We start from the raw sequence: 27013 nt of genomic DNA, 5'->3' as shown, positions 1-27013 counted from the left end.
ATTAGTATCATGTGTGTTGGTGACTGGTTCTATTAACTGCTGCATCTAGTTCATTCAAGGCAGGGCTTCATTTCTAAACTTTTAGGTGCCGTAAGGCACCCCCTTCTACCACTCCCCCCACTGGCCATGGAGAGAGACTTGTGATAAGACTTACAATGAGAAATTCTTTTTTAGAAAATATAGTTCTGAAAATTCAGGTTTTTAAACCATAATATCTTATAATCAAAAACATAACACCACAAGGTTCCACCACCTGCCGTACCAGTGTCACTTTGCTCCATAGTTCTGCTTCACACGTATTGGCACCAAGTCATACTCACGACATCAAGTTTTCAAATGCAATGTAAAATGTAACTAATAGTCTAAAAAATATCTATGACTTACTTTTACAATTGTAAAATAATTAAGTAGTTCCTATGTTACTAGCCAAAGAGAAAGGTCTTTACCATTTAATTAACATGAGACTCTACGTGTAAAAATAGAACTGAAAAACCACTATTGTTCCCAGAATGAGATTTCCACTCTGCGGCAGAGTGTGCGCTGATATGAAACTTCCTGCAGATAAAAACTGTGTGCCAGACCGAGACTCGAACTCAGGACCTTTGCTTTTCGTGGGCAAGTGTTCTTTATGTTATAATAATCAGGAAATGATAAACTCGTCATAAAGATGACAGATTTGTTCTTTTCTATAAGCCCATACTGTATTAACTGAGAGAAACATATTTCATGAGTAGCCGCTGCAAACTGAATATTTATTTATTAAACCACAAACAATCAAAAGGGACCTGTTATTATAAATGTTAACACATTTGCTGCAATCTGACCGAAAAACGTTTTACATGTAGAATACATCTTGTAGGAAAAGCAATCAATGCATTTGGCATTGGGAGAGAATTATTACAACAATAAACATGCACTTATATTAAAATCAGCTTCACAGTGAAGTCGACCATTTCAGTCAAAGTCGCACTTATAACAATCATCCATCTTTGGCGAATATTTTACAAAAATGTCAAAGCTTCTTGAGTTCCATTATAGCTCTGTTAAAATTACTTTTTCATTTCCAATAACATACTGTGTATATAAAAAAATAAGTTTGTACGTTAAACCATTATTTAAACAATTTTACTTCAGCGGGCTGCACGAAGATGTTATACTGTTTCAAACAGCAGTTGAAACTTCAAGAATCCCACATCTCAGTAGATTTTTAGCTCGATTTGCCGTTCAACAATTAAACCGCTAATGACCAATAAACTGAATCGGTGGGATTGAGTATTGATCTGTTAACTCATATATGATAAAATTACAAATGATTCCAAATCAAGAATATCACATTAATAATAAATTGTACCGAGCGTTAATTTTGAGATTACAGTTTTGTAGTTTGAAATATGAATTTAATTTCCCTTCACTCATAAAATAAGTCCTGTCAACATGCAGTATATATCTTTGACCTAAGGGTATACAACTTTGTTTAAATATTTCCCTTTAAATTTTATTACACTTTCAACATAGTGTATTAACTTAAAATGACAAACATCTGTTATCCTGACAAAAGTCAGTGGCATATGAGCAGTCAGTTTATACAGAATATACATTGTGTATTTATTGTTAAAAAGTACCTTTTTAGGATGTATTATTAACTGAACTCATAGTTTTAAGTAAGTTCATACTCAGTGGCTCAAATAAAGGAAGAAAAAGTAAGCATTGTGAAATTATTTTAAACACAATCAATGGAGATGGATTACGAAAAACATTTCCATAATACAGAATTATCCTCATTATACACTTTATCACTTCGTGCTTTTGACTGTGTAGCAAGTGCAGAATGATATCCCTTCACCATCCAAGACGCCCATTTTCATATCTAGCTACAGGTGGTCCCAGAAGTCTGATGCGTAATGAACTACAAACAGTGCTGATGTAGAGTGACGATCTCAGTGGTGTCATAATGAAGTTCATTGCAGAAATGCCACGTTCACACTCTGCAATCGACACTGCAATGCTGTTTATTATTGATACAAAATTTTTGAACATTGGTGGCTGTACAAGAACAGTTGGCACTTCTCCACTTAGTAGTGGTTTCAGACCCTGTTTGTACTCCCTGAAGTCCTTCATTATTTCAGAGGGCTATTAATCTTAAATCTTTCACACATTCGAAAAATCTCATTTTCTCCATAAGTGATCGATATGGTTTTAGGCCACAATTTCAGGTGAATGGCCTTCATGTAGTTCTTATCATCATCGTAGCTTTCAGATGCATTCACTGTTGATAGCAACCTGGATCACAAATTATTTGCCAAGCTGCGATTAAACTGTTCATCACGAATCTTAGACATAATTGTTCTTTGAGAAAGTTTAACACATTGAAAGTTCATATTTTCCAGTGCAATGTTAGCTACATTTGCATGTTGTCCCATTGCATCAAACAGACTTTCAAACACTTTTAATAAAAGTGTAATGTCGTCGTGAGCTTGAGCAAGGTTAACACTTGATCTTTGAAGCTGTAGGGATAGATCGGCCAACTCTTCTAAGGCATCAGAGACTACAGCTAGGTTGGAGACGAAAGTTGTAGATGACAATGTATTACAAAGCCCTTTGTAAGAAGACCGTTGTTTTGAGTCTCGTTTCGTGTCCTCTGATACTTCTAAAAAATGACTGTACAGAGCCCTGCAATCTTTCCACACAGCTTTTACTGCCAATAAACTGGAGGCCAACCAACGAGTGTCAAAACACATGATCAATTTTTAAATTTCTAGCTCCAAACCTTTAGCAGCAACTGCCAACTCACTGCTGTTTTTCGGGGAGCAGCTGAAGATATTTCTCACTTTATCCATGAATATTTTAAAGTGATTAATTCCCACCACTTCTTCTATCGTGTCATGCATGGTGAGTTCTGAACGATGATTCAAACAATGCCAGATGAATAAGTTTGGAAACATCAGCTTTGCAAGGTCAGACTTTTTTCCTAACACGACAGAAGCTCCATCGCAAGTCAAAGCGATTAAATGGTCTTTCAAAAACTCACAGCCTAGTCCTAGTGATTCTAACTGCTTTAAAAGTTCTTTCAAGATATCAGATGCTGTTGTGTCATTTAGCTCAAAAAGTCTCAAAGAAATTGTCATGGCGTTTTCCCTTTTAACAATGTTCTGAACTAGACAATCAAAGCTTTTTTGTGTGAAAGAGAAGTGGCTTTATCCAAAAGAAGTGAAAATTTGGAGTCATTTTTTATTAAATTATTTATTAGATCTGATGTCATCTGGTCAGAAATATGAATCACTATATTAGATCAAGCAACATTTGAACATAGTATTCGGCCCATATCCAAACCAATTTTAATTTGGAGATCAATTTCTGTCTCAAACTCATTAAACCGTCTATTTAACTTTGCTTGCTTATAAGCTGTCCAAAAATACGCTCAGTAACAACTTCTTGTTCCTTTACTGTGGAAGCGACGGAGTTCTGAATGTGATATTTTTCTGCGTAGTCTGGATTTTGTTTGCTAAACCGTGAGCTTCAAATGTGCAGTGATCAAACAGTTTTTTCCTAAGAGACGTTATTTGATCATGTCCCACATGAGCTTACAGTTCCTAAAAGCCATTGCTCACTCAGTTTTAACCGTTTTGTTTTTTCAGCACCTAGTGTAGATACACTTCTACAAACTTGGCCTTTTTTTAATAATCAACCACGGGTTTTTAGCTTTATAATCTGTACATTGTTCGACAGACCGATAATCTGGCTTTTCATCATCATTACAATTATCAATACTGTCTATAGATGTTTTGTCTGTATCCATATCCACCAACTTATAGAAATTTTCATTTTGCAACAATGACATAAGAGAAGGATTGTCTACTTTGTTGTTTGCATCTTCTTCTCCAGCCACAGCTGACGTCATGGATTCTACATCTAAACTGTGGTTTTCATTGCCCTCACTAACGTTTTGTCTTTTAGGTTTAAAGAAGTCACTAATTTTTGTAGAGATATTCATTACTATTAAACTCTCCTGTCCACTGAGTCACAATGTGTAAATAAACACTACGAACAAACCAAAACAATGCTGTCGGTTCTGAGCAGAACAACTGCACTGCAAGCGACTGACGTACAGAGAGTGATTGAGTAATATTGTTGAATGTGAATTCCTGAAGTGCCTGTTGGATTGTTTGTTGGCTTCTCTGTGAGGCAGCGATGGCTAACAAGGTAAACTGATTCAAATTGAAAAAGCCATAGACACGACCTGTCTGAATCGTGGACTAAAAAGACTGAATTCACATAGAGACATACAGACAGGCAACTGTAATGCGAGAACCACTTATGGGATTTACTTGTTTCTTTCTTTAACTCACAGATATATTCATTTACTATCTATTATTATATATTTAGCTACTTTAGGTAGCACAAGAAATAAGCTGTGGCTATAATTGTAAGTCAAGTCGCAAAAAACTGGGCTGCCGTCGTGCTCCTTACACTATTAGAGCAAAATCATTTGATTTTTTTAATGAATTGTAGACCTCAAAAAGAACCACAAAAAGTCAGCAAGAGCATATGTTTGTCTTTCACAGTTGAGTCACACTCAATTTTTCTGCTTTGTGGGTGTTTAAACAGCTGACTTCAGAAGACAAAAATCATCATTATTCTTCAACCTTAATCTTTTATTTAGGTACATCTTTTTGAGCTCTACAGTTTGGTACTACATAACGTGATATAGTTCTTATGGATTATGTAATGTATTTCAAGAGAGCATGCTGGCGGAAAACATTTTTACTTCATATAGCTGATGATATTTAAACGGCTGAACAGACTTTCAGAAATAGAGCTAAGAACCGTCCCCATTAAACCAGCTTTCAAATAAAAAACGGCTTTAAAATTGGAACTTTTGTTTGAGAAATATGTTGGGGCAGACAGACAGACTTAAGGGTCAAACATATACATGTCCGTTCTGCATTGGGAGTTCAAATTTGCCCCCCGTGGGAGCTCCCCTCTACTGTATAGCGTCAACCATGTTCTAACGAGGGTGCGGGCAGATAAAGACAAAGGTCAAGAGTGCCGTGGGCAAAGGGACATATCGGGTCGCAAGGCTGCCAACTTTTAGTCATGTTTGCTCCATTCGCACATATGATTTTTAGCTGTGACGTAAATTACAACATGGAATAAATGATTTCGTGAAAGCACATTATAAAGACATTCACATTCAAACATGGCTTACATTATTTATTTCTCATTAACACACATAACATGAGATGTTGCCTTGCTACTACATTGCTGAGGTGGTTGGCAGTCTTATACAAAAGGCAATATGCACCAATCACAACTTTAGAATGATACTCCACGTATCTTGGGTATACTGTATGTGCGTACACACACACACACACACACACACACACACACACACACACACACTACCTCCTGCCCGTCACATCATGTTGGCTAGCCATTGTCATGTTCACTTGTGCTGGTGCAGCGGAAAATTACGGTTACGGTTTGATTTAATACACATGTACTACTTCAAATCTCCGGTACTGTACTGTTAAAAATGGGGGGGGGGGGGGGGGGAGAGAAAAGAGAGAATTAGAAGAAAGGGAGTTTCTGGGAGGTGCCAGAATGCATTGTGGCCAAAATTAAGCCCTGATTCAAGGTACATGTTGTTGTGAGGCATATGCTACAGTTTGCAATCTTATTGGCCATTTGTTTGACCTCCAAATTAGTAATACATTTATCTGCAAGGTTACGTTGCTCTGTTGTAATGTGAACAGATATAAAGAAACGGGTGTGTGTGTGTGTGTGTGTGTGTGTGTGTGTGTGTGTGTGTGTCAAGGAAGGTTAGGTTAGCCTTAGCACTGCCTTCTGCTTTATTACATTGTTTGACAAGAATTCCTAATTAGGCTGGTGACTGATATTAATACATAACTAATATGTAATTAATAAGACTTGCTTTTGTGCTGGAGAACATCTGTTCCTCACACAAATGTTAAGTGTTGGTTATACTCTGCTGGGGTCTGCTGGGGTGTTTTGGAAACGAATCCCAGTCTGTTTGTCCTGTTCCCACGAGGTTATATTGTGGTCACAACTTTCCTAAAAATTCCTCACAGCGGCTTAAGGTTAGCACTGATTGCCTTTTATGGTCGGCCACATTACCGCTAAAAGCAGTCCCTTTGCAGGGGCCCTCCTGCACAATTCCACCACATGTGGGTGGCTGACTTTCTGCAAGGCTGTGCCCTGTATTCTGTGACATTTGTATGGCTGCTTCGGTATCTTGGCATTTTCAGCTCTTCAGGAGGAAGGCAGAGCTTTAGTTGGTAAAGACATTTCCAGCTGGAGTACATCACAACCAGACACACACTCTGGAATCAAGTATTGAATTGTAAGGTGTATCCAGCAATAGATGTGCACTCAGAGCACAATTCAGGTATGATAATGAGTGAACTAAATTTTAAGAGAACTGTTACGAAAATTCAGTGTGTAAATAAATAGGATAGCGAAGTACCCAGGAATGGAATGGGAATTTTAACTTCTACGAGGCTCTAGACAACGTGATAATGAACGGCAATCAAGCGAGTATCCACATATGTCTGCATAATCCGTGAGACAGGAGTCATAGCAACAGAATGCCAGAGAAACACCATCCAGATACTACAGAAGCAACCAAGCACTTGTAAGTGCAATAGCTAAACAGCTCATGAATAGAGCTTTTTGAAAAAATAACAACAACATGAAGAAGAATGGAAGACAAAGGTGATTATCTGTTTGAGGAAGATAAATTTGGAGTAAAGGATCCAGGGATAGTGGAAGGAATGTGTAAGAAAAATCAAGGTATCTTTATTGGATTTGAAGATCTTTACATGACATTTGACAGCATGAAATAATGAAAGTGTGTGAAATTTTTTTAAAGGGTACATATAAGGTATATTGAACAGCAGGTAACATAGAATATGTACAATAATCAACAAGAATTGGTATTCTGAATTAAAGATTGTTAAAGATAAGGATGCAGGTAATCTCCACACACGTTCAGATGAACACTGAAGAATCATTGGTGGAACTGAAGAAACTTATAGCAATTTAATTAAAACTGAAGTTGAAAAGGATATCATTGATAAAATTCACTGGTGATATTTCTGTGTTCACTGAAAGTCAGACTGAATCACCAGAATTGGTGAATGTAATAAACAGTTGAATGAGTGCCAAATCAGGATTAATGAATGGAAGAAAGAGGAAAGTATTGGGGTGTGGCAGAAGTAACATTGGTGGCAAAGTTTACAGAATTAAGGACCACACAGTAGACCACTTGTACGGACTCTGGTACATGTGATGCTAATTTACACTGAGGGTCAAAGCACGGTTGTTATAAGGAATAATGTAGCATGGAAAAACAGGAGATTCCCCGCAAAACAAAGTTACTAATATCAAAGATATGCCTTAATTTGTGTTAGACATACCTGAATGTATGCTTGGAGCATAGTACTGCATAAAAATTAATCATGGATTATGGAAAAACAAGAGGGGAATCGGAGCATTGTAAATGCGGTGCTATTGATGGATGTTTAAACTAGGTGAACTCATAACAGAAGAACTATCGAACATCTCTGCAGAATAGGTGAGGATAGTGTGATATGTGGAAAACTGTGACAAGTACAAGGGTCAGCAGAGTAAGTTATATTTGAAGGCATCAGGGAATAACCGCTGTGGAACTAGAGGTGGTTGCTGAGGTTAAAAACTGTAGGGAAAGACAGAGATAGGAATGCATGTCATAAATAATTGTGGACTCTGGGAGCTCATGGCACTGCAATTCTGCTGCTCAGACAGACAGCCACATTGTCAACAGAAGGCAGAGTTTCCCCTTTGCATGTCTGTGGTTACCGAGACTGGCTGTTACAGCAGACTACAGTGGGGCAACCAAGGTGGTGCACACCCTGGCAAGCTGAGGCTCTGCTGGCGTTTGCTTCTGTTTGGTGATTGCCGAGTATATTTCTTGTTACTAACAGAAACTATAGCAAATTATTGGGTTCTTTCTCCTCTCTCATTCCTGACAAGCACCAAAAATGGTCTCATAAATGTGTGTGTGTGTGTGTGTGTGTGTGTGTGACCTCTGCTAGACCATTCCAATACATCTAAAGTAATAGACATTTATCTCATCTGACAGTGTTACACATTCAGTGCACTCATACTCTCCCCATCACTAAATTTTCTGGGCATGACATTGTCTGAATTATTGAAACTTCCTGGCAGATTAAAACTGTGTGCCGGACCGAGACTCGAACTCGGGACCTTTGCCTTTCGCGGGCAAGTGCTCTACCAATTGAGCTACCCGAGCACGACTCTCATTCTGGAAACATCCCCCAGGCTGTGGCTAAGCCGTGTCTCCGCAATATCCTTTCTTTCAGGAGTGCTAGTTCTGCAAGGTTCGCAGGAGAGCTTCTGTAATGTTTGGAGGGTACGAGCCGAGGTACTGGCAAAAGTAAAGCTGTGAGGACTGGGCTTGACTCGTGCTCGGGTAGCTCAGTTGGTAGAGCACTTGCCCACGAAAGGCAAAGGTCCCGAGTTCGAGTCTCGGTCCATCAGACAGTTTTAATGTGCCAGGAAGTTTCATATCAGCGCACACTCCGCTGCAGAGTGAAAATCTCAGTCTGAATTATTGTTGGCATTTGTTTGCTGGTCTTTGTGAATAAGACACTGAACTGTTGACAATAACTATTTTTCCTACCAACCTATTCTTAACTAACCTCTCTTCCATGGTACTATGATCTAGTTGTGGGGATACCACCTCTGATTGTATGTTTTGATTTTATTCCCAGTTCACTTTGCTGACCCTCATTAAGTCTAGACTGAGCATTTACACTTTGCTTTTCAGTATTTATATCTTATCTACCATATAATGTTGTGTGCACGCGCGTGTGCGTGTGTGTGCGCGTGTGTGTTTTGAGGGAACTCACCGCATTTGAGAGACAGTGGCCTCATCAGGTGGAGGAGTCGTGGGCCGCGCAGCAGCAGGTGTCTGGCGAGGTGCGCTGGCAGAGGTGGCGGTGGTGGTGGTGGTGGTTCTGGTTGTGGTTGTGGTGCTGGTGGTAGTGGTGGTCCTCAGCTCTGTAACGACTGGTGCACTGCACATACAGAGAGGCAGGGTGTGAGCTGGCTAGGCGTGTCCTCGTGGGGATGTGGAGGTGGCTCACTATGGCCAGCACTGCTGAGGGACCATCCACACTGGGGATAGGGCTCCAGTTAATACAAATGAATTACCAGTAAGCTAATAACAATCAGTTGTACCATCCGAGCTTTCCACGGCAGTCGCTCAACCCCGTACAACAGGTAGTTCAAATCTAAGTGCAGCCAGAAGGTACATACAACGCCCAATACTTGCACAAAACATAATTACAGAATTACTGGACAGGTTAGCTCAGGTGCTGTCGCCATCAAAACTATCCAAACGGCCTGAATTCCACTCCACCTAAATTGTATGATGATGATGAAGTCCCATATTCCTTGACAGAGTGTAGGGGAACGACGAATGCACCCACATAATGTTACTGTCTTGCAGTTCCTCTGATCTCTTTTCGATATGGGCATTTCACTCTACAAAACGATTACTAAAAGACCCCACTTGAAGCAACTGATTTGTAACACTGAGTCCACAATCAGACTAATATCACGATAATGTGAATATCGAAACCTGTTATAATTAGATGGCAGCTTGTAAACCCAAGTTTATTGCAATAAATGACTTTTTGGAAACTAAGTTTCAACTTGAAATTAAGTGACGAAAACATTTGTATTAAGACTACCATCCAGGATTCCAACTGAGCACCTATTGTCTCTGTTAACTAAGTACGAAAGATCTTAAATATCATTTCAGCCACAGGTAAGCATGTGTGTATGTGTGCATGTTGGAATGTTGAAATGGCTTCGCATTGTGTTCGATGATTCAAACCTAGCAACTAATAGGATTGTTAACTAAGTGCAGTAATACATTACATATCCAAATATAGCAATATGAGAATCTGAACTGTCGAGAAAAAGTATTTTGTTCCTTTACTGGGATCTGAATCCACCACCTCCCGTTGTTTTCTAACCACAAATACATGTTAAACATCCGCTTAGTTTAGCTGTAGCAGGATGTGCCCATATATGAACTGGAAATAACCTAACGGAACATTCTGTGTGGGGTGGGAATCTGTCCCTGCATGCTGCATGCACCATCGTTGTTGACTGCACACAAGATAATGTTGATTATCGAATTCTTTTTCGCCACTTGCTACGAGGTACGTGTTTTAACTTTTCAAGCAATCATTTAAAGTTTTGTGTGACAGACTTGAAATCGACACCAGCTGTCATAGTTGACAAGACATGCAGAGGCGATAAATCAAAATTGCTTTTCTCCTCTGGTTTTATGTGCATGACACAATGAAAATCTTTGCAGACAACCATGAATACAATGGATGCTAATAACTATGGACATATCCGTGGGAAGAACTTCGTAACACAAAAGAGCTTCATTACACCAGATGTGTACTGTTACATTCTGTGGACTCACATTAGCCTTTGATTTTAAGTTTTTTGTCAGGACCAAACATTTTTGTTTTATGAAGGTGGAGCCAAATAGTTCAAATGTCCATCCAACCATCCTGTTTTAAGTTTTCCTTTATTTTCTTAAACTAAGCAATGCAAATACTGTGACCATTCCTTTGAAATGGCACTATCTATTTCCTTTCTAACATTTCAGAGCTGTAGATTCTATTTTGTCTCTAATGGTCTTGCAGTCGATGGGATGTTTGACAATTTCTTCTTTCTTTCTTCCTCAACATTTCCTATGAATTAAAGTGCCGCATGATGGCTAATTGGTCACATTTTATGACATTTGGCAGTGATCGATTGAGCCATACTGGTAAACCACCACATCAAAACAAACCAACTGCAAATGAAAAAATTATTTCCTGACGTAATTTCTTTGACACACTTACCACATACACACACACAAAATAATACAACAAAACAAACACATTTCCAGAATACAAAAGGACTCACAAGCTGAAAACTTACACACACACACACACACACACACACACACACACACACACACACACACTGACAACACCACACAGAAAAGAACCAGCTGGTACACCATAACCTACACACAAACTAACACACGTAAGCAGAGCCAAAATAAAAAAAAAAATACCACACCATTACACACACACACACACACACACACACACACACACACACACACACACACAAATGCATGCACGCACAAATGCGTACACAAACAGATCACAGATACTTCAATAATTACACTTGAAAGTTTTGCAATAACATTCGATATTTGGCAAAAACATTTGACAGTCGGCAACAGAAACCAAAACATTGCATTGCAACAATCTTTCAGTTCATAGTGCTGTGGAATGTGGGAAAAACTGCAAATTGGCATTCATAAGAAGAACACCAAAAATGCAATGGGAGTGTAATATGTAAGAAATTGTCCACACAACCTGTAAGTACAGTTCAAAACATTACTACCTAATAGGAAATACCAACCACCAGAACTGTTTATAACCTATAGGCACAGTGACAAAAATGTAAATTAAATAGCTAGCATATGTACATACTCCAGGCCACTGATAACGCCTTGCAGAAAATAAACTCTAAACGCGTATGGCACTAAAATTGTGTTTTATTCAGTTGCTGTCAGCTGGTCCATAAGTAAAAATTATGAATATACTGAGATGCACAAAATACTTCATGCAGCATTTTCGAAGGTTTAAACAACAATCCTTATGACCTTCAAGTGTACAATATTCAATAAGTCACTCCAAGAATATTTTATAGCTACAAATAAAAAATTGTGATTGATAAATATACTTATTCCAACCTGCATGACAACACGTCAGACAAAAGTCTATGATATTATGCATGAATCTACTTGTTTCAATTAAATTATGGATGGTCCTTTTAGGCTACATGCATCAATGTAGTATGCTACATGAGGAAAAATGATGGACTTTCTTACGCACTTGCACAGTACATTTTTAGGCCCCCTTTTTCCACATGGAATTTATATGGAGGGATTATCTGTGCTACATAAGCTACATTTACTGAAGACAAGCCTCATCTTTGCCAAGATTGACGGTGTTAATAATAACAGAAGAAATTATAATAATGAATGATCTCTTCAAAAAACTATTATAGTGGATAAACATGGCTGCTTAGTAGCTTAATACCACTTTAAAGTAAAAAATAAATTCCTTCTGAAATTATAATAAAGGGAAGCCACTTCAAGAATAACAATGGACGCATTCTCAAACAACAGTCACTGCCTATGATTGACTTCCTTATATATCAAATGACCTCTCTTCTTTTAGTAAAATTATAAGCCTCTATCACAATAATAAAGAGCTAGAAAATAATTAACGTTCCTTGACACAATGGCACACTACTGCAGTTATAAATGTGACAATGGAGAACATTCTGGAAGTTTGATTGATACTTGTCGCTGAGTTTATTTTGTACGATCTAATGTTGGTGTAACCTAAACTCTTACAAGATCACAGCAGCTCAGGTGGGAGAAAACACTTCCTGCAGAAATTTCTGTAGCCTACAATAATGCCAGTAGTGCAGCTGACAATTATGCGATTTTATTTCAGTGATTACAAAAACAACTCTAAAGTACACATTAGGTAGCTGAGGCAACTAGTGACCATTGACATGGATTAACAAGGAAAAGAATGTTTTGTAAAGGCTGTAATGAACCTCAGGGAAACGGAACGCTCATCCAGTGATGAGCATCCTTCGTTAACAGCAAAACAGTGGCACTGCATTGAAAGTAGTTTGGTGGTCTGTTCAAATTGCTCTGGCTTCATTTGCTTAAGCTCTATATTCGAGTCACTGATCAGCCAAACACTTGACTAGTATTAACAGACCCTCTTTGCCTCCGGTGACTTCTGTTTAACAACATAAGGTTCCACTTTCCTTCCTAATCTACAATAAAGCCGACGCTCCTTCACTACCTGCTGGAGGAGAGTCGGTGTATGTTGGGCCATGACAGAGGCAGACGTCCAGCTAGTGGAAGCTCACCATTAACCTTTCTTGCACCAGAAATTTTATTTCATCCCTGAAACAATTGTCATGTAAAGTCACAGCACACTTATTTGAACTTGCAATGTTGAAAATGTTGGTGCTGAACTGGGAATCTAACTTGGATATCTCTTTCTGCCATCTTTAACACTTTTCGGACAATACAGTTCCATCGTTTTGTTGAGTCCCCAACATTCCACAGTTTTCCAGGTTTCAATGAAAGGGGAAGGTCTGGTTTTAAATACTGGTTGGGTACAAAAATTTTCGCTGTGTGATTTCACGTTGTAGCATTCGCACTGCAAATAACATGTGGAAAGCAATTACGATTTTTAGCATTTGTGCATGCTAACATCAACAATAACAATTGGTGCCAATTTTGGCTATGAAACAGGCAGAGAACTTTTTATCCTATCATTTCAGATTTATAAATTCCACTCCTAGTGGCTGGTGGAAAAGTATTTGACAGGTGTGTAGCCAGTGGTGATAGCACATACAGGATTAAGAGTCCCAGTCAGCAAGGAACTTTTCCTCGCATAATTTCTAGTTCAGACATGAGCATATCTCACTGGTGGTGAAATGAACTGACATTGTGTATCTATATGTGGCTAGAAAACAACATGATATATGCTGGGTTCGAAATGCAGCAGGGGAATACTTTGTTGTATAATCATTTCAGTTTCATCATCCCTCTAGCGGTGAAAAATTTTGATACATAAAATTATAACAGTTTATTGTGCTTCATTCACAATCCCTGCCCAAAACAAAACTTTATGCCCCATCATATCAAGTTTGAAAAAGTGCATATGATGTCACATGCAGTTAAAATGATAGTTAAGATCTGTAGTGACCGGATTGGAGTGTTGGATCGCAGTCCAATACAAAAGCATGTAGTTTGAAGCTGAATCTTGCTTTTTGAAATCTCATTTATTGTAATTCACTTCAGTTTACAAGCACTGAGGACCATCATCTCTGGTAAAGGGTTTTCTGATATTTACATTACTGTGGTATTGGTTTTCATATGGACGATAATAGACGAAGTGCAAGAAAGTTATGTGCCTGCATACAAACCAGGTGGAACGCAGTTCAGGAAATTTGGCTGCTTCTGAGCATGGTAACACACGCATATAAATTCGACAGGCACGACACTCGTCTGATTGTCAAACATTTCGTATTGTAATTAATGTGATACTTTGATCATCAGACATCATTCAAAGCCTGTCTTAAAACTGGTCTTTGAAAGGTACAGCTAATGAAATGGTTGACAGCGTGTTTCAAATTGAGCTGGAGAAGGAAATCAGTACAGCGGGCAGTAAGGCACGGTGAAACTCGTGATTTGACAACAGAAAGAGGCTGTGGGTGTGGAACAGTTACATGTCATAACATTATTACCACATTCATCTCAATTTCATTAATTAAATACGGTTGACAGGAATTTAAGTATTTTTCAAGTGAGCATCCTCACAGTGTAAGCACACACGAAACCATGGGGTAGTTAAAGTAAGCTGTGTCATTCCCCAGTGATGGAAAAACACACACTAATGTGTGTGTGTGTGTGTGGGGGGGGGGGGGGGGTGATGAGCAATGTTTGTGATTGATGATGTAAGTTGTGCTGTAAACTTGCTACTGAAATAAAATTAAGTTTGTCCTCCACAAACAGTAGGTATGAATGGTAAATTCCGTGAGAATCGGAAGTCTATCTAGAAGGGCTGGCATGGGTACAAGGGGGAGTAGGATGAACATGGGATAGTGAGACATCCCCAAAAAATGGGAAAACACTGTATCACTTCACTGTGTGAAGTGGACACTGTATGAAGTAAAAAATAATTCTACTTACATGTGGTTTTATACGTCTTATTTTAATTATTAAGATCATATGTACCTGCGGTGTATAAAATTTGTGTGTAATACTATGTATAATTTTGAGAGGCTGGAGGGGGGGGGGGGGGTGTCAAGTAGAATCAGTGAAAGACAGAGGCAGTTCCAGAACCAAACATTGTATATCTGTCTGTAACTGACACCCAATAGTGTGGGAAGTATGAGGCAGTGAACTAGGTGAAGATCACGACAAGAATCTATTATACATCATCAAGAGAATTTTTAAAATGTACACAAAGATAACTGTTAGTAAAAAGATTCCCGTTAACAAAAATTTTTTCAAACATAAGAGCTCGAGTCATTTCCCACAGCGTGCATAACGAGTTTTTCATTTTTTCAAGAATGTAAATAACAATTGTAATATGTTTATTGCTTGAACAATGAATTTTGATGTTAATCTTTATAGAATAAAAGAGAAAGACACTGAATGATTTACAACACTGGCTCTATGTTCATTACAATTGGTTCAGGGAATGCACAGTGTCATCTCGAACACAAGATTTCCAATATGTCAAATAGCACATAAAATACTACATAAGTATTAAAATCTAAATGAAAAATAAATGATCATTTATGAGTGTTAGTGGCTATTAGACTTGTATGAACATATGTAACTGTAAGATGGTGCAGAAAAATGGTAACTCTGGTCGCACAGACACTTTAATGGTCACAGACTATCAGAGTTGGAACAGCAACAATGGATGGGACAGATAATGTCATAAGGTGTGCCACAGGAGAATGGAAGCCTGTAGTGTTCACTGGGTGGCTATAGTGAAGCCATAGACCCACTGAAACACACCCACACAGGGTGGACACCTGTTCATCGAATACACAGTAAGGCACGGTATTCTGTGTGTCACAGAAGGGAACGTATCCAAGCACTGCGTGAGCTTTATGTAATGCTGAGTACAGAGGTGAACAAAGCGAGGTGGGAAGACTCAACTTTATGGGGCCAGCTGGAACTGCTGCTAGGTCTGGCCTGTGATCCTGCGAGGTGGTCTCAGGCTGCAAGAGGTGTGAGCAGTCAGACACTGGGGCACCGATGCTTACTTCACCTGGTTTTCTGAACATCCTCCGTACAAGCCCTCACAGCAGAGCATTCTTTTATATTATGTGCCTTTAGAGCAATTAACATCTTCCGTGTACTGTCTGGATTTGGAGAGAACTAAGAATTATCTTGGGATAGTTACTGGCATATGGCCTGCACGTGGAAAGAAAGTGACCGACAACTACGTAAGAGCCAAAGCTGTAATACTAAGGTGTGAATAGTGATTACTCTGATAATCTGCTTTTATACAAGACGAAACTTCCACAGGTCAACATCAGCCATCTAAATTTGTAAAAATGTTACCACCATCCTCTATAATCATTCTGCAGTACACTACCTTGCTCGAGGTGTCGATTGTAAGTGACTTTGTCATCATCTTCATGCAGTGTGGCACTATTCAAAGGTGTCTCATTGTCATCAGCCACAGAGGCAATGGACAACTTTAGAGACCACTTCATGGGAACAGGCCTACAGCAACGAGTACAGGCTGCCGGTTGCAAACTACACCCGTCACTGTGTCTGAGCCTATGCTGGGCAATACAGCTTTGTGTCCACAGCAGTCTGCCTCATGCTCTATTCACACAGTGAGTGTACCCTCTGTCATGACAGTTGATGCTAAAACCTAAACAACCACTTTCTGTATACATGTAGTTTAATATAATGCCCACAAACTGGCTCTTTGATGGTTTTTGTTAGCTAACATACCTGGTAATGAACACTGTTCAGTTTAGGGGTTCACTGAAACTGCTACACGAGGGTAATGATAGCATTGTGAGCTATCGTGAAATGACTGTCTACGATGGTGTATTTTACAGCAGACACACATCTGCGAAAATTCAGTGGGAAAAATTATACAGTTGGAAATACACACACCTAGAACCGAGAGACACTAATCAGTGGGTTGTCTCACACTTACCTGGTTTGTGGTGGTGGATTGTACAGCAACCGGCTCACTTCGATCAAGTCTTCCGGCTGCTTCCGCATCGCATCTGCCCACCCCTGAGTGGCCATCACCTCGTGGGTACGAGTCTTAATAAATTCGATGGCGGCTCGCCTGAGGTCACCGCAGGAGTGGCGGACTGCGAGGACGGCCGCGGCCGCCGCGGTCTCCACGGTCAGCTGAGCGGCCACCTGCCGCTCGCACTCCGCCTTCAGCCCCGACGCCCCGTACTTATCCGCTGCTGTCAGCAGCTGGGGGGCCGTGCCGGGCCGCTGGGGGGCCCGCAGGGTGTACAGGTAGGAGACCAGCTGCCTGAGCACCGGGCCCCCGATGTCGGCAATCCTCACGACGCCAGTGCAGGCCTCGAGGGTGTCGTGGGCGAACATGGCCGCAAATACGGGGCTCCTGTCCGCGAGGACGGCCCTGTGCACCACCAGCCGAGTGTCACCTGCCTCGAGTATCACCACGGCGTCGTCCCCGGCGTCCAGGAGTGCACCCAGGTCGACAGCCACCGTCTCTGTGATGTCCTTAACTGCTTCCATTGCGGACGATTCTGAAACACGGCAACACGGAGCAGCCGTTTCAGCATACAGGTGACTGACAATACTTCTACGAGTGACAGCCACATCTGTTTCCAGCGACAGTTGATAAATACAGGGTGAGTCACCTAACGTTACCGCTGGATATATTTCGTAAACCACATCAAATACTGACGAACCGATTCCACAGACCGAACGTGAGGAGAGGGGCTAGTGTAATTGGTTACCACAAACCATAAAAAAATGCACGGAACTATGTTTTTTAACATAAAACTACATTTTTTAGTTGGAACCCCGTTGGTTTTGTTAGCACATTTGAACATACAAACAAATACGTAATCAGTGCCGTTTGTTGCATTCTAAAATGTTAATTACATCCGGAGATATTGTAACCTAAACTTGACGCTTGAATACCACTCCTCCGCTGTTCGATCGTCTGTATCGGAGAGCACCGAATTACGTAGGGATCTTATTCTGGTACGGATTTTGCTATTTTAGGCGTCTTCGAAAAGAAACGTTCACTTTAAAAATATATGGCTTGTGATGTATTTGTATGAGGTTAATGAAATTTTAATACGTTATAGCCAAATATATTGTTAATGTAAATCTCAAGTTACAACATTTTCCGATCACCCAAAAAACCACGATAGTGCAAAATAAATCAATAATCAAAAACTTTGTCATATCGTGGAAATTTCAATAAACAATACAAAATTCTTACTCATTATCTGTTTTACTTCAAAATAGGATCAAATAAGATCAAAATACAGGTATAGTACTGGAATAAACCAAGTTTAAAGGGCAATGTGCCTTCCATTTATTTTATATTGTAAATGAGTGGTGAGTTATGAAAAAGAGCTAATTCATTTCAGGGAGTGAACATTTCTGATCCAATCTCTGAAAAGAACAGTTTTGCCCATCTCTAGTGCTCACCCCGGCATGGCGCGTATGGGCAGTGGAAGTATTGCCCGTCCGAAAAATACAGCCTTACGGTATACCGAATTTTATTAACACTGAGTAGTGTTTCGTCTTTCGCCGTTCAAGCGCTCCATCTATTTACGTTCCTACATAATAGTTTTCAGTTGCAAATATCTCTACAGTTCTTTTGGTTTGTTTCTTCTTTTGTCAAGAACAATGGACAGTTCAGTAACTGGTGAGCCCCTAGCCACTGGCATTATTATCTTCTGCCTCCGCCATGTTTTCAGATCGTAAGAAGGGATAGACGATTCATCCTGAGGGTAGTGAATAAGGAACTAAGGAATAATTATAAAATCAAGTGATTTAGAAACGAGGCAGAAAATTAAAATAAGGGTATCTACTTGCTGCCTGTAATGCTGACGTATCTCTACGATCTGCTGCAAGAAGTCGAAAAGGCGTTATTTCCACAGGTATGACCTCTTTCTGCTTCTGATAAAACGTCGAAGATATGAAGTACGTAGCTTTCACTGTCGTTACTTGCCTATAGATGTAATAAGAGACATTATAGTATGTACCTGTGGACATTAGATTTCCATTGCAAGCTAGAAACACTCGAAAAGCAGTCAGAAATAACAGTGTTTCAATTGGCTCGCCAAGATGAGAAATAGCATTTCAATTGTTGCATGCACATTATTCAGCATTAATACACTAATTATACAAATGAAAAAAAAATGGTCGGTATTATTACGAAAGTAGGAATATCCTAAAAGAGTGTGGTGCTTAGATATATTTAATTTGTTGAAATGTACTGCTGACAAAGGGAGATCTACTTTCATGACAATGTTCTTCGAACTGCAGCTCACAAGGCACACACTATCCTCCGCTGCTGACAATACACTGACCAGTGTGTTGTGCGACAGACCAATTCTTTCCTTTTCTCAGTAACAACTATTTCATTCGCCATCACACAGTTTGGCCAGAGCAGTAGGTGAGTAACCAGCATCCGGCAGGTGCGTATTATTCCGCCTGAAGGAACGCTCGTCATTATTTTAATACTGCTCAGACAAGAGAAGCAATAAAATCCTTTGGTAATTTTCCATTCCAGTCCCTCAGTGTTAGACACCAATGGGTTACGGGCATTCGACCAAAACTCCGACATAATTGGTAATTAATTTTTGTGTGAGTTAACCTTTTCTCATTCGAATAAGCGTCACCATTTATGAGTAACGGACACACTTCTGTTGACAATTTTAATTGTACTTTGTCAAAACACAGTGTAATTTGCGCAAACTCATCTCACAGCAGCTACTGCGGCAGAATCCTGAAACAGAGTGCCTGAGAAAACAAGTAACTGGCAATCACACAGGTCAATAGCTTACGAAAACCTCAGTGTCGGTTTGTAGTAACATAAGAGAAGAAATTTAATTTTTTTTTTCATACTAGGAAAATAAAATGAGACAGGGTTGTAGCCTATCCCCGATGTTATTCAATCTGTATATTGAGCAAGCAATAAATGAAACAAAAGAAAAGTTCGGGGTAGGTATTAAAATCCATGGAGAAGAAATAAAAACTTAGCGGTTCGCCGATGACATTGTAATTCTGTCAGAGACGGCAAAGGACTTCGAAGAGCAGTTGAACGGAATGGACAGTGTCTTGAAAGTAGGATATAAGATGAACATCAACAAAAGCAAAACGAGGATAATGGAATGTAGTCGAATTAAGTCGGGTGATGCTGAGGGAATTAGATTAGGAAATGAGACACTTAAAGTAGTAAAGGAGTTTTGCTATTTGGGGAGCAAAATAACTGATGATGGTCGAAGTAGAGAGGATATAAAATATAGACTGGCAATGGCAAGGTAAGCGTTTCTGAAGAAGAGAAATTTGTTAACATCGAGTATAGATTTAAATGTCACGAAGTCGTTTCTGCAAGTATTTGTATGGAGTGTAGCCATGTATGGAAGTGAAACGTGGACGATAAACAGTTTAGGCAAGAAGAGAATAGAAGCTTTCGAAATGTGGTGCTACAGAAGAATGATGAAGATTAGATGGGTAGATCACGTAACTAATGAGGAGGTACTGAATAGGATTGGGGAGAAGAGGAGTTTGTGGTACAACTTGACTAGAAGAAGGGATCGGTTGGTAGGACATGTTCTGAGACATCGAGGGATCACCAATTTAGTATTGGAGGGCAGCGTGGAGAGTAAGAATCGTAGAGGGAGACCAAGAGATGAATACACTAAGCAGATTCACAAGGATGTAGGTTGCAGTTGGTACTGGGAGATGAAGAAGCTTGCACAGGATAGAGTAGCATGGAGAGCTGCATCAAACCAGTCTCAGGACTCAAGACCACAACAACAACAACAACAACAACAACAACTAGGAAAATCTTGTTTCGCTAGCTGTCAGTAACTCAAGAAATTAGTACCAATGGAGTCAAAAAAATAAGAAGGGAAGTACTGATATATCGCCAAAGATAAAGTTTCCTGTGTTTACGAATTAGCAAAATACTCTCCTTGTGTGCTATCATTCGCCAATCTTTCGTTTCGATGTCTCGAGCGGTTTAGGAGATACGAGAGATGTTGCGCGTATTTCATTCTCGTCTCGCGGGCGTGAGACTGGAAGTGAGCGCGCTACATAGGATCCGTTTTCTCGAGATCGGAGGCAGATAGAGACCTCCTCCCAAGTCTAAACAAAATTTCAACATGTTGGCTAAATTTCAAACGCAACAACATATGGTGTAACCAAACGCAAAATCGTAGCGACCCTTATTTTTCATTGCAGGCTTTTCGAATTTTGCGTAGCGTCTTACTATAATGTGTATACCGAAATAAGTATGACCATTAGCGAGATGATGGGCACTTGGCCACATAGCTGCCATATAACGCTACAATCAAGTAAAAAATGAAATATTTTTACTGAGTAGTTTTTGTAAAATCGTTTGAGAAAGAGTACAGTGTGCGCGCGCCTCGTTTCTGTCAGCGGAGAGCGCCGTCAGCCGGCGCGTGCAAAACACGTGCACGCGTCTCGACATGCGTTGGACACGCGCGATTCGTGCGCGTCGCGCTGTAGCGTCGTGTCGCGCCTCAGTCCGCGCCCAGGCCTAAAGACGGCCCTTCCTCAGCAGCGGGAGGGCTGGCACCAGCGGGGCTCTGGTGGGAGTGTCGCGGACTCGGTGGCGGCAGGAACGCACTGCGGAAGCGTGGAGCAGGAAAGAGGACGCTGGCCGCCCATCGACGAACCACACTCACCACAAAACCGTACAATTTGTGTTGTCAAAGTACGCCAGCATGTCAACAATTATATTATTTATACGATCTGAAGGAAACTGTTGTTCCACCCGTAACCCGTAAATTTTAAGTGGTCCCAGTGTTTCCTGTTACGAATGTACCGGTATACTCTCATCTGCATAATTGTTAATTCGTTACATCACCCCTTACCCGTAGCAATCAAATCTAAACATAAAGTACTAAAAACCAATATTGCGATGCATAATGTAACAGGAATGAGTTACCACCTACATCTTCAAACCTAAGGCCACTTTACGGTGTGTGGTGGAGGGTATTTCGTGCACCGAGGCCATTCTACTCTGCGCCTCGCTAGGCTTCCCGCCCACCCCCGCCGACCATCACGAGCGTGGCCGCGTGACGTCACCTCCCGCCGCTGCCGACCCTGAACTGGCGACACGCACTTATCTGCACCCACCGCGCGGACGCCCGCTTCCTGCCGACAAACCGCAGTGCCGCAGTGCAAGCGTGTCTCCTCGACGCTTTCAGGCCTGCAGTGAAATGAGCTAGACGAGAAAATTCTAGAAACTGCAGCCCACACACGGGCCTACCGACGATGACGCCAGCCACGTACCACTCGCGAGCGGCACAGCCAAGGCGGATGGGAGCCGTCAGTGGTACCAGAGTACCCTCTGCCACGCACTGCCACGCGCCTTGCCGGCACGTACATACAGACTTAGGTGTTGGACTTGCAGGTTTGCTGAAAGTCCTACAGCGGCATGAGGTACAGTGCAGAGGTCTCGCAAGTCACAACCAGTATAAACCCCACGCCACGCCCATTCTGTCAAGACTACAACTCGCACTTATACTACACCTGTAATCTATTACTTTACAAATGCGCCACTGTCTCTAATATTTGACGTTATGCATGGAAGCGAGAGAAACTTTTGAGAAGGTTTGAGATAATGTTCAAACTTTGTTGCAAGTTGGCAAGTGCTGTCATTCCCAGACAATCGATGAACGTATCGTGGGTTATTTGGGCTCCACGAGATGCGATGGCAATCTCCGTATCTGTCTCGTTCAGCGTAATACTTGTCTCGCTGTAAGAGGGCTTTAAACACAAGTTTGGACCTCTTAGCGAGCAGTTTACGACATAACTTTTAAATTCGCCGGATAACAGAGTGAAATACTGAGAATAAAATTTTTTTTGCCTCCAGAAGTCGTTTGAGGCGCCTTATTTAACGAAATGGGTTCAACTACGTAACTATTTGTAAGAGGCTTGTACAGACGATGTGGGCCATTTGTAGTTTGATGTAGGCTTGTCGATATAAACGAATTTTATTTAGCCAAGACGGAGTCCGAAGTATCCTACTTACTTCACCAGAGTACTTTCAGTCACAGTTTCACTTCTAAACATGGAATAAAATTTCCAGAGTGAAATTCCAGAGTGTGCACTGATATTGAACTTCTTGGAAGATTAAAACTGGGTGCCCGACCGAGGCTCGAACTCCCGACCTTTCCCTCTCGCGACCAAGTGCTCTACCACTTTTTTTTGCGTTTTGTTCGTTGTTGATCGTTGTGTTTGGTCGTTGCGGACGTCACATGACATCCGGTCTCGTTCGTTTGTTGATCCTTCGACTGAGTTTTTTTATTGCAGAGGCCAAACAGCTCTCTGACCGAACACGCTGAGCCACCGTGCCGGCTTACCTGAGCTACCGAAGCACAACTCAAAACATCTGCTCATAGCTGTACTTCCGCAGCAGAGCACTTGCCCACGAAAGGCAAATGACCCGAGTTCTCGACTCTCGGCCCGGCACACAGTTTTAATCTGCCAGGAAGTTGCGTGCAGTAAAATTTGTTTCGCGTGAGGCCGTGTCTCAGGGAGCAAGTAATTTTCTTTCATTTCTATTCTGTCACTTAGTAGCAAGCTGAGTTTATTGTACCTAAATGAGTTGTGAAATGCATGTTGCTGCCTTTTCAGATCACTACAAGGAGAAAATTTGTTTGTTTTGAGATTAAACTGAGTACATGCTGTCAATTATAACAGCTGTCTGTACTTTGCCGCTCTTTATACTGAACTCAACTATTAGTACCGGCATCAGTTGCAACATTTTTTGCGCACAAATCTGGCACTCTTCAGACAGCACGGGGCGACTGCGCGTCGTCCCCTCCTGCTGCTGCTGCTGCGCCCACACGCACACCCGCCCGCCCTGCCGTGCGAAAGCGACTGAGCGCCGCCTCGCTGTCCCACAACCGGCGGGCCGGGGCAGCGGCTCTCAGGTCACGTGACCCCCCCCCCCGTCCACCGCCAGCATCGAAAGCCGCAAGCCACGACCTTGGCGCTTCGTGCAGCGTTTCATTCCCTTTTCCGAGAAGCGAGCACACGCAACGCTTACTGCGACAGAACGCTGCCTAACGAATAAACAACTCCGTCGCTCGCTTCTCCCTACGTCATCGCCTGTATTTTCCGTAGTTATTTTGATTTCAGTCTTAACCGAGAAGCTCATCGGTCACAAGTACATAACGTAATTAATTCGCATGATCTGGCCATTCATCTTATAGTGTTTCAGTTGACTGCCTGCTGCCCTGGTGTCCATGCAAGAGCTTAAAATTTTCTGTCTGCTCCTATGTACTGCGCAAAGTACGACGGTCGAAATGTTTATTTTGCAGCAGCAGCTTTTGCAGTAAGCGGTAGTAATTTTTAACAGTTCGTAATAAGAGGGTGTCATCTGTGCTGTGATTGGCTGAGGCAGAACACACTGAGCAGTCGCCGTATCCGGTTTCATACTATCGGCGCTTTGGTGCCACATTTGCCCACTTTGTATTGAAACTTACGTCCAAAGCAAAAAAGGCCACCCAACACTCGATATACCTGCGCAATTTCTTACAATACAACGGCGCAAAATAACCTAATACCAAAACGTCATCCCCGTAAGCTGCAGTTACTTTAGGGTCAAATACCAAGTTTAATTTCCGCCGCTTCAGTGTGAGGCCAACACTGTGGATCACCGCACAAAACTGTTGACGTCATAGTAGTTTTGTACACTCCTGTCTGAAAAATTTCGTTCCAGAAAAGCCAAGTTTATAAACTTTTGCATCAACTGGAAACACTGTACTATTCGTCATGTAAAGAGAGGGTATTGCATCACATAATGCGAGAAAAGACCCTACCACACCAATTACTACACTTTTTTCAAGACCTTCCCAGTGACCTCTGAGCTCGTGTTGAGACAGTATTTGACTGCCGTGTCCTCTACAGAGTCCTGACTACTGGACCGGCGTAAGGGGTCGTGGGTTCCCTCCCAGCTGTTGCTTTCCTGCTCAGAAATCCGCGCCCCGCCGTGGTGTGTCAGAACGTGGCGGCATCTGCTGGACCGCGGCCACACAGGACGGGCCTGGGAATTATTTTTGCATTCTTCATTATTATTCACTATCGTTGTTGGTTCGAGTGTTTAGCTTTGCTGCCACTCGTTCTCGGCCGACGATAAACTGCTATAAAGATAATAAACATCAAATAAAAATAAGATTAATAAAAAGATAAAAAATCAGCTCCTTATTCTCTTATCAAGTAGACAGACTTTCACCCCAATTAATTCTGAGACGACAGGTAAGACTGCGTACTTCCGCAGGTGATGTACATCGAAGATACCCCTGAAGTATAGATACGCTTCTCGTCCAATTTCGCATCAAGAACTTACTTACATTTCACCATGCAATATGCAACAAAGTTTTCCAGATGAATCATTCATATAATTTATGCCACACAACATTTTCACCGTGTACATGATTACGGCGCGATTCACTCTTAAGAGCCTGGCAGAAGGTTCATCGAATTACCCTGCGACTAATTCTTTCCCGTTCTACTTTCCCAAGAGAGCGCGAGAAAAATGCACACTTCAAGACGTTCCACGACAACTTTATTTCTCTTGTTTTATTACGATGGTCTTTTCACTCTATGCAGCGAAATATTCTGGTATTGGCGGGACAAAACTGGTGACTGAAATTTCGTGAAAAGATCTCGCCCCGACGAAACGGCCTTTCACTTATTGTCATCGCAACTCGCGTGTCATATCCGTGGCACTTTCTCCCCTACTTAGTAATAAAACAAAACAAACTGTCCTTTGGACTTTCCCGATGTTCTCAGTCAATCTCATCTGGTAAGCACCCCTTCTCCACAGCAAACATTCCGAACGAGGAGACGTCAAGGGATCACCAATTTAGTAGCGTGGTGTCGGCCGTCTCTCCAGTAGCTCTATTGTATCTACTAAGTGTTCTGCCAATAAAATGCGCTCTTTGGTTCGCCTTCACAACAACATTTTCTATGTGTTCTTTCCAATTTAAGTTGTCCGTAATGGTAATTTCAGTCGGTTTTGCATATAGCTTAACACGTCATTATGTAGGATCAGTTGCGAGTATTCGTACAAACAAGTTACCGTCTCCAAATCATTTTGCATTTGGTTTCGATGTTCTGCTGACCTTACCAGACGGTGAATGTCATTTTATACAGTCTAAAATGGCTGCTCAGATTATCTAGTAAAGCAATTGCGTACGTCAGGAACGGCAGAGGACCTTCAACACTTCCTCGGAGCACCATAGATGCACCTCCTGTTTTACTCGATGACTTTCCTCGAATGACTACGAATTGCGACCTTTCTGCGAGGAAATGACGAATCCAGTCGCACAACTGGGAAGGCACTCCCTGGACACGCCGTTTCAAATGGTTCAAATGCCTCTAAGCACTATGGGACTTAACATCGGAGGTCATCAGTGCCCTAGACTTAGAACTACTTAAACCTAACTAACCTGAGGCCATCACACACATCCGTGCCCGATGCAGGATTCGAACCTGCGACCGTAGCAGCAACGCGGTTCCGGACTGAAGTGCCTAGAACCGATCGGCCACAGCGGCCGGCGACACGCAGTTCGATTACAAGTTGCATGTGAGGCCCGCTGCCAAGAGCCTTCTCGAAATTCATAAATATGGAATAGATTTGAGATCCTCTGTCGACAACGCTCGTTATTTGGTGTGAAAAAAGAGCTAGTTGTGCTTTACAAGAAATTTATTCTGAACAAATCGCTTTCTTTGAGGTAACTCATTTTCGAACAGGGTATATATTCCGAAATTATTCTGCCGATTGATTCCAGTGATGTGAGGCTGTCTTTCATCGCATTACTCCCATTTCCTATCTTGAGTATTGGTGTGACTCGTGCGACTTTCCTGTCTTTAGGTACGGATGTTTCTTCGTGTGAGTGGTTGTATGGGTTCCATCAGTAGAATATTCAACAAGTAGAACATTAATCATCTCTAAAGTATCACTGCACTGTTATGTTCCACAACAACGTCTGAAGCAAGAGATCAAACTGGTGACTGTATCTTTCAGCATCACTCAGTACGGCTGTAAATACG

The 27013-nt window shown here is 41.3% G+C and overlaps 1 protein-coding gene across 1 annotated transcript in view; it reads right to left on the bottom strand.

The window, feature by feature from the left end:
• LOC126159965 (uncharacterized) overlaps positions 1-27013 on the bottom strand; it is a 77910-nt gene that overhangs the window by 25798 nt on the left and 25099 nt on the right. Inside the window, exons 2-3 of the mRNA XM_049916771.1 lie at positions 16902-17478; positions 8931-9098 (exon numbers count right to left, since the gene is read on the bottom strand). Coding sequence (XP_049772728.1) covers positions 8931-9098; positions 16902-17467 — 734 coding nt within the window. The 5' untranslated portion in view covers positions 17468-17478. The remainder of the gene's footprint in view (positions 1-8930; positions 9099-16901; positions 17479-27013) is intronic.

Source organism: Schistocerca cancellata, unplaced genomic scaffold, assembly GCF_023864275.1.
Source record: "Schistocerca cancellata isolate TAMUIC-IGC-003103 unplaced genomic scaffold, iqSchCanc2.1 HiC_scaffold_1150, whole genome shotgun sequence".
Taxonomy (NCBI): Eukaryota; Metazoa; Arthropoda; class Insecta; order Orthoptera; family Acrididae; genus Schistocerca; species Schistocerca cancellata.
This window is presented reverse-complemented; position numbering and strand designations above follow the sequence as displayed.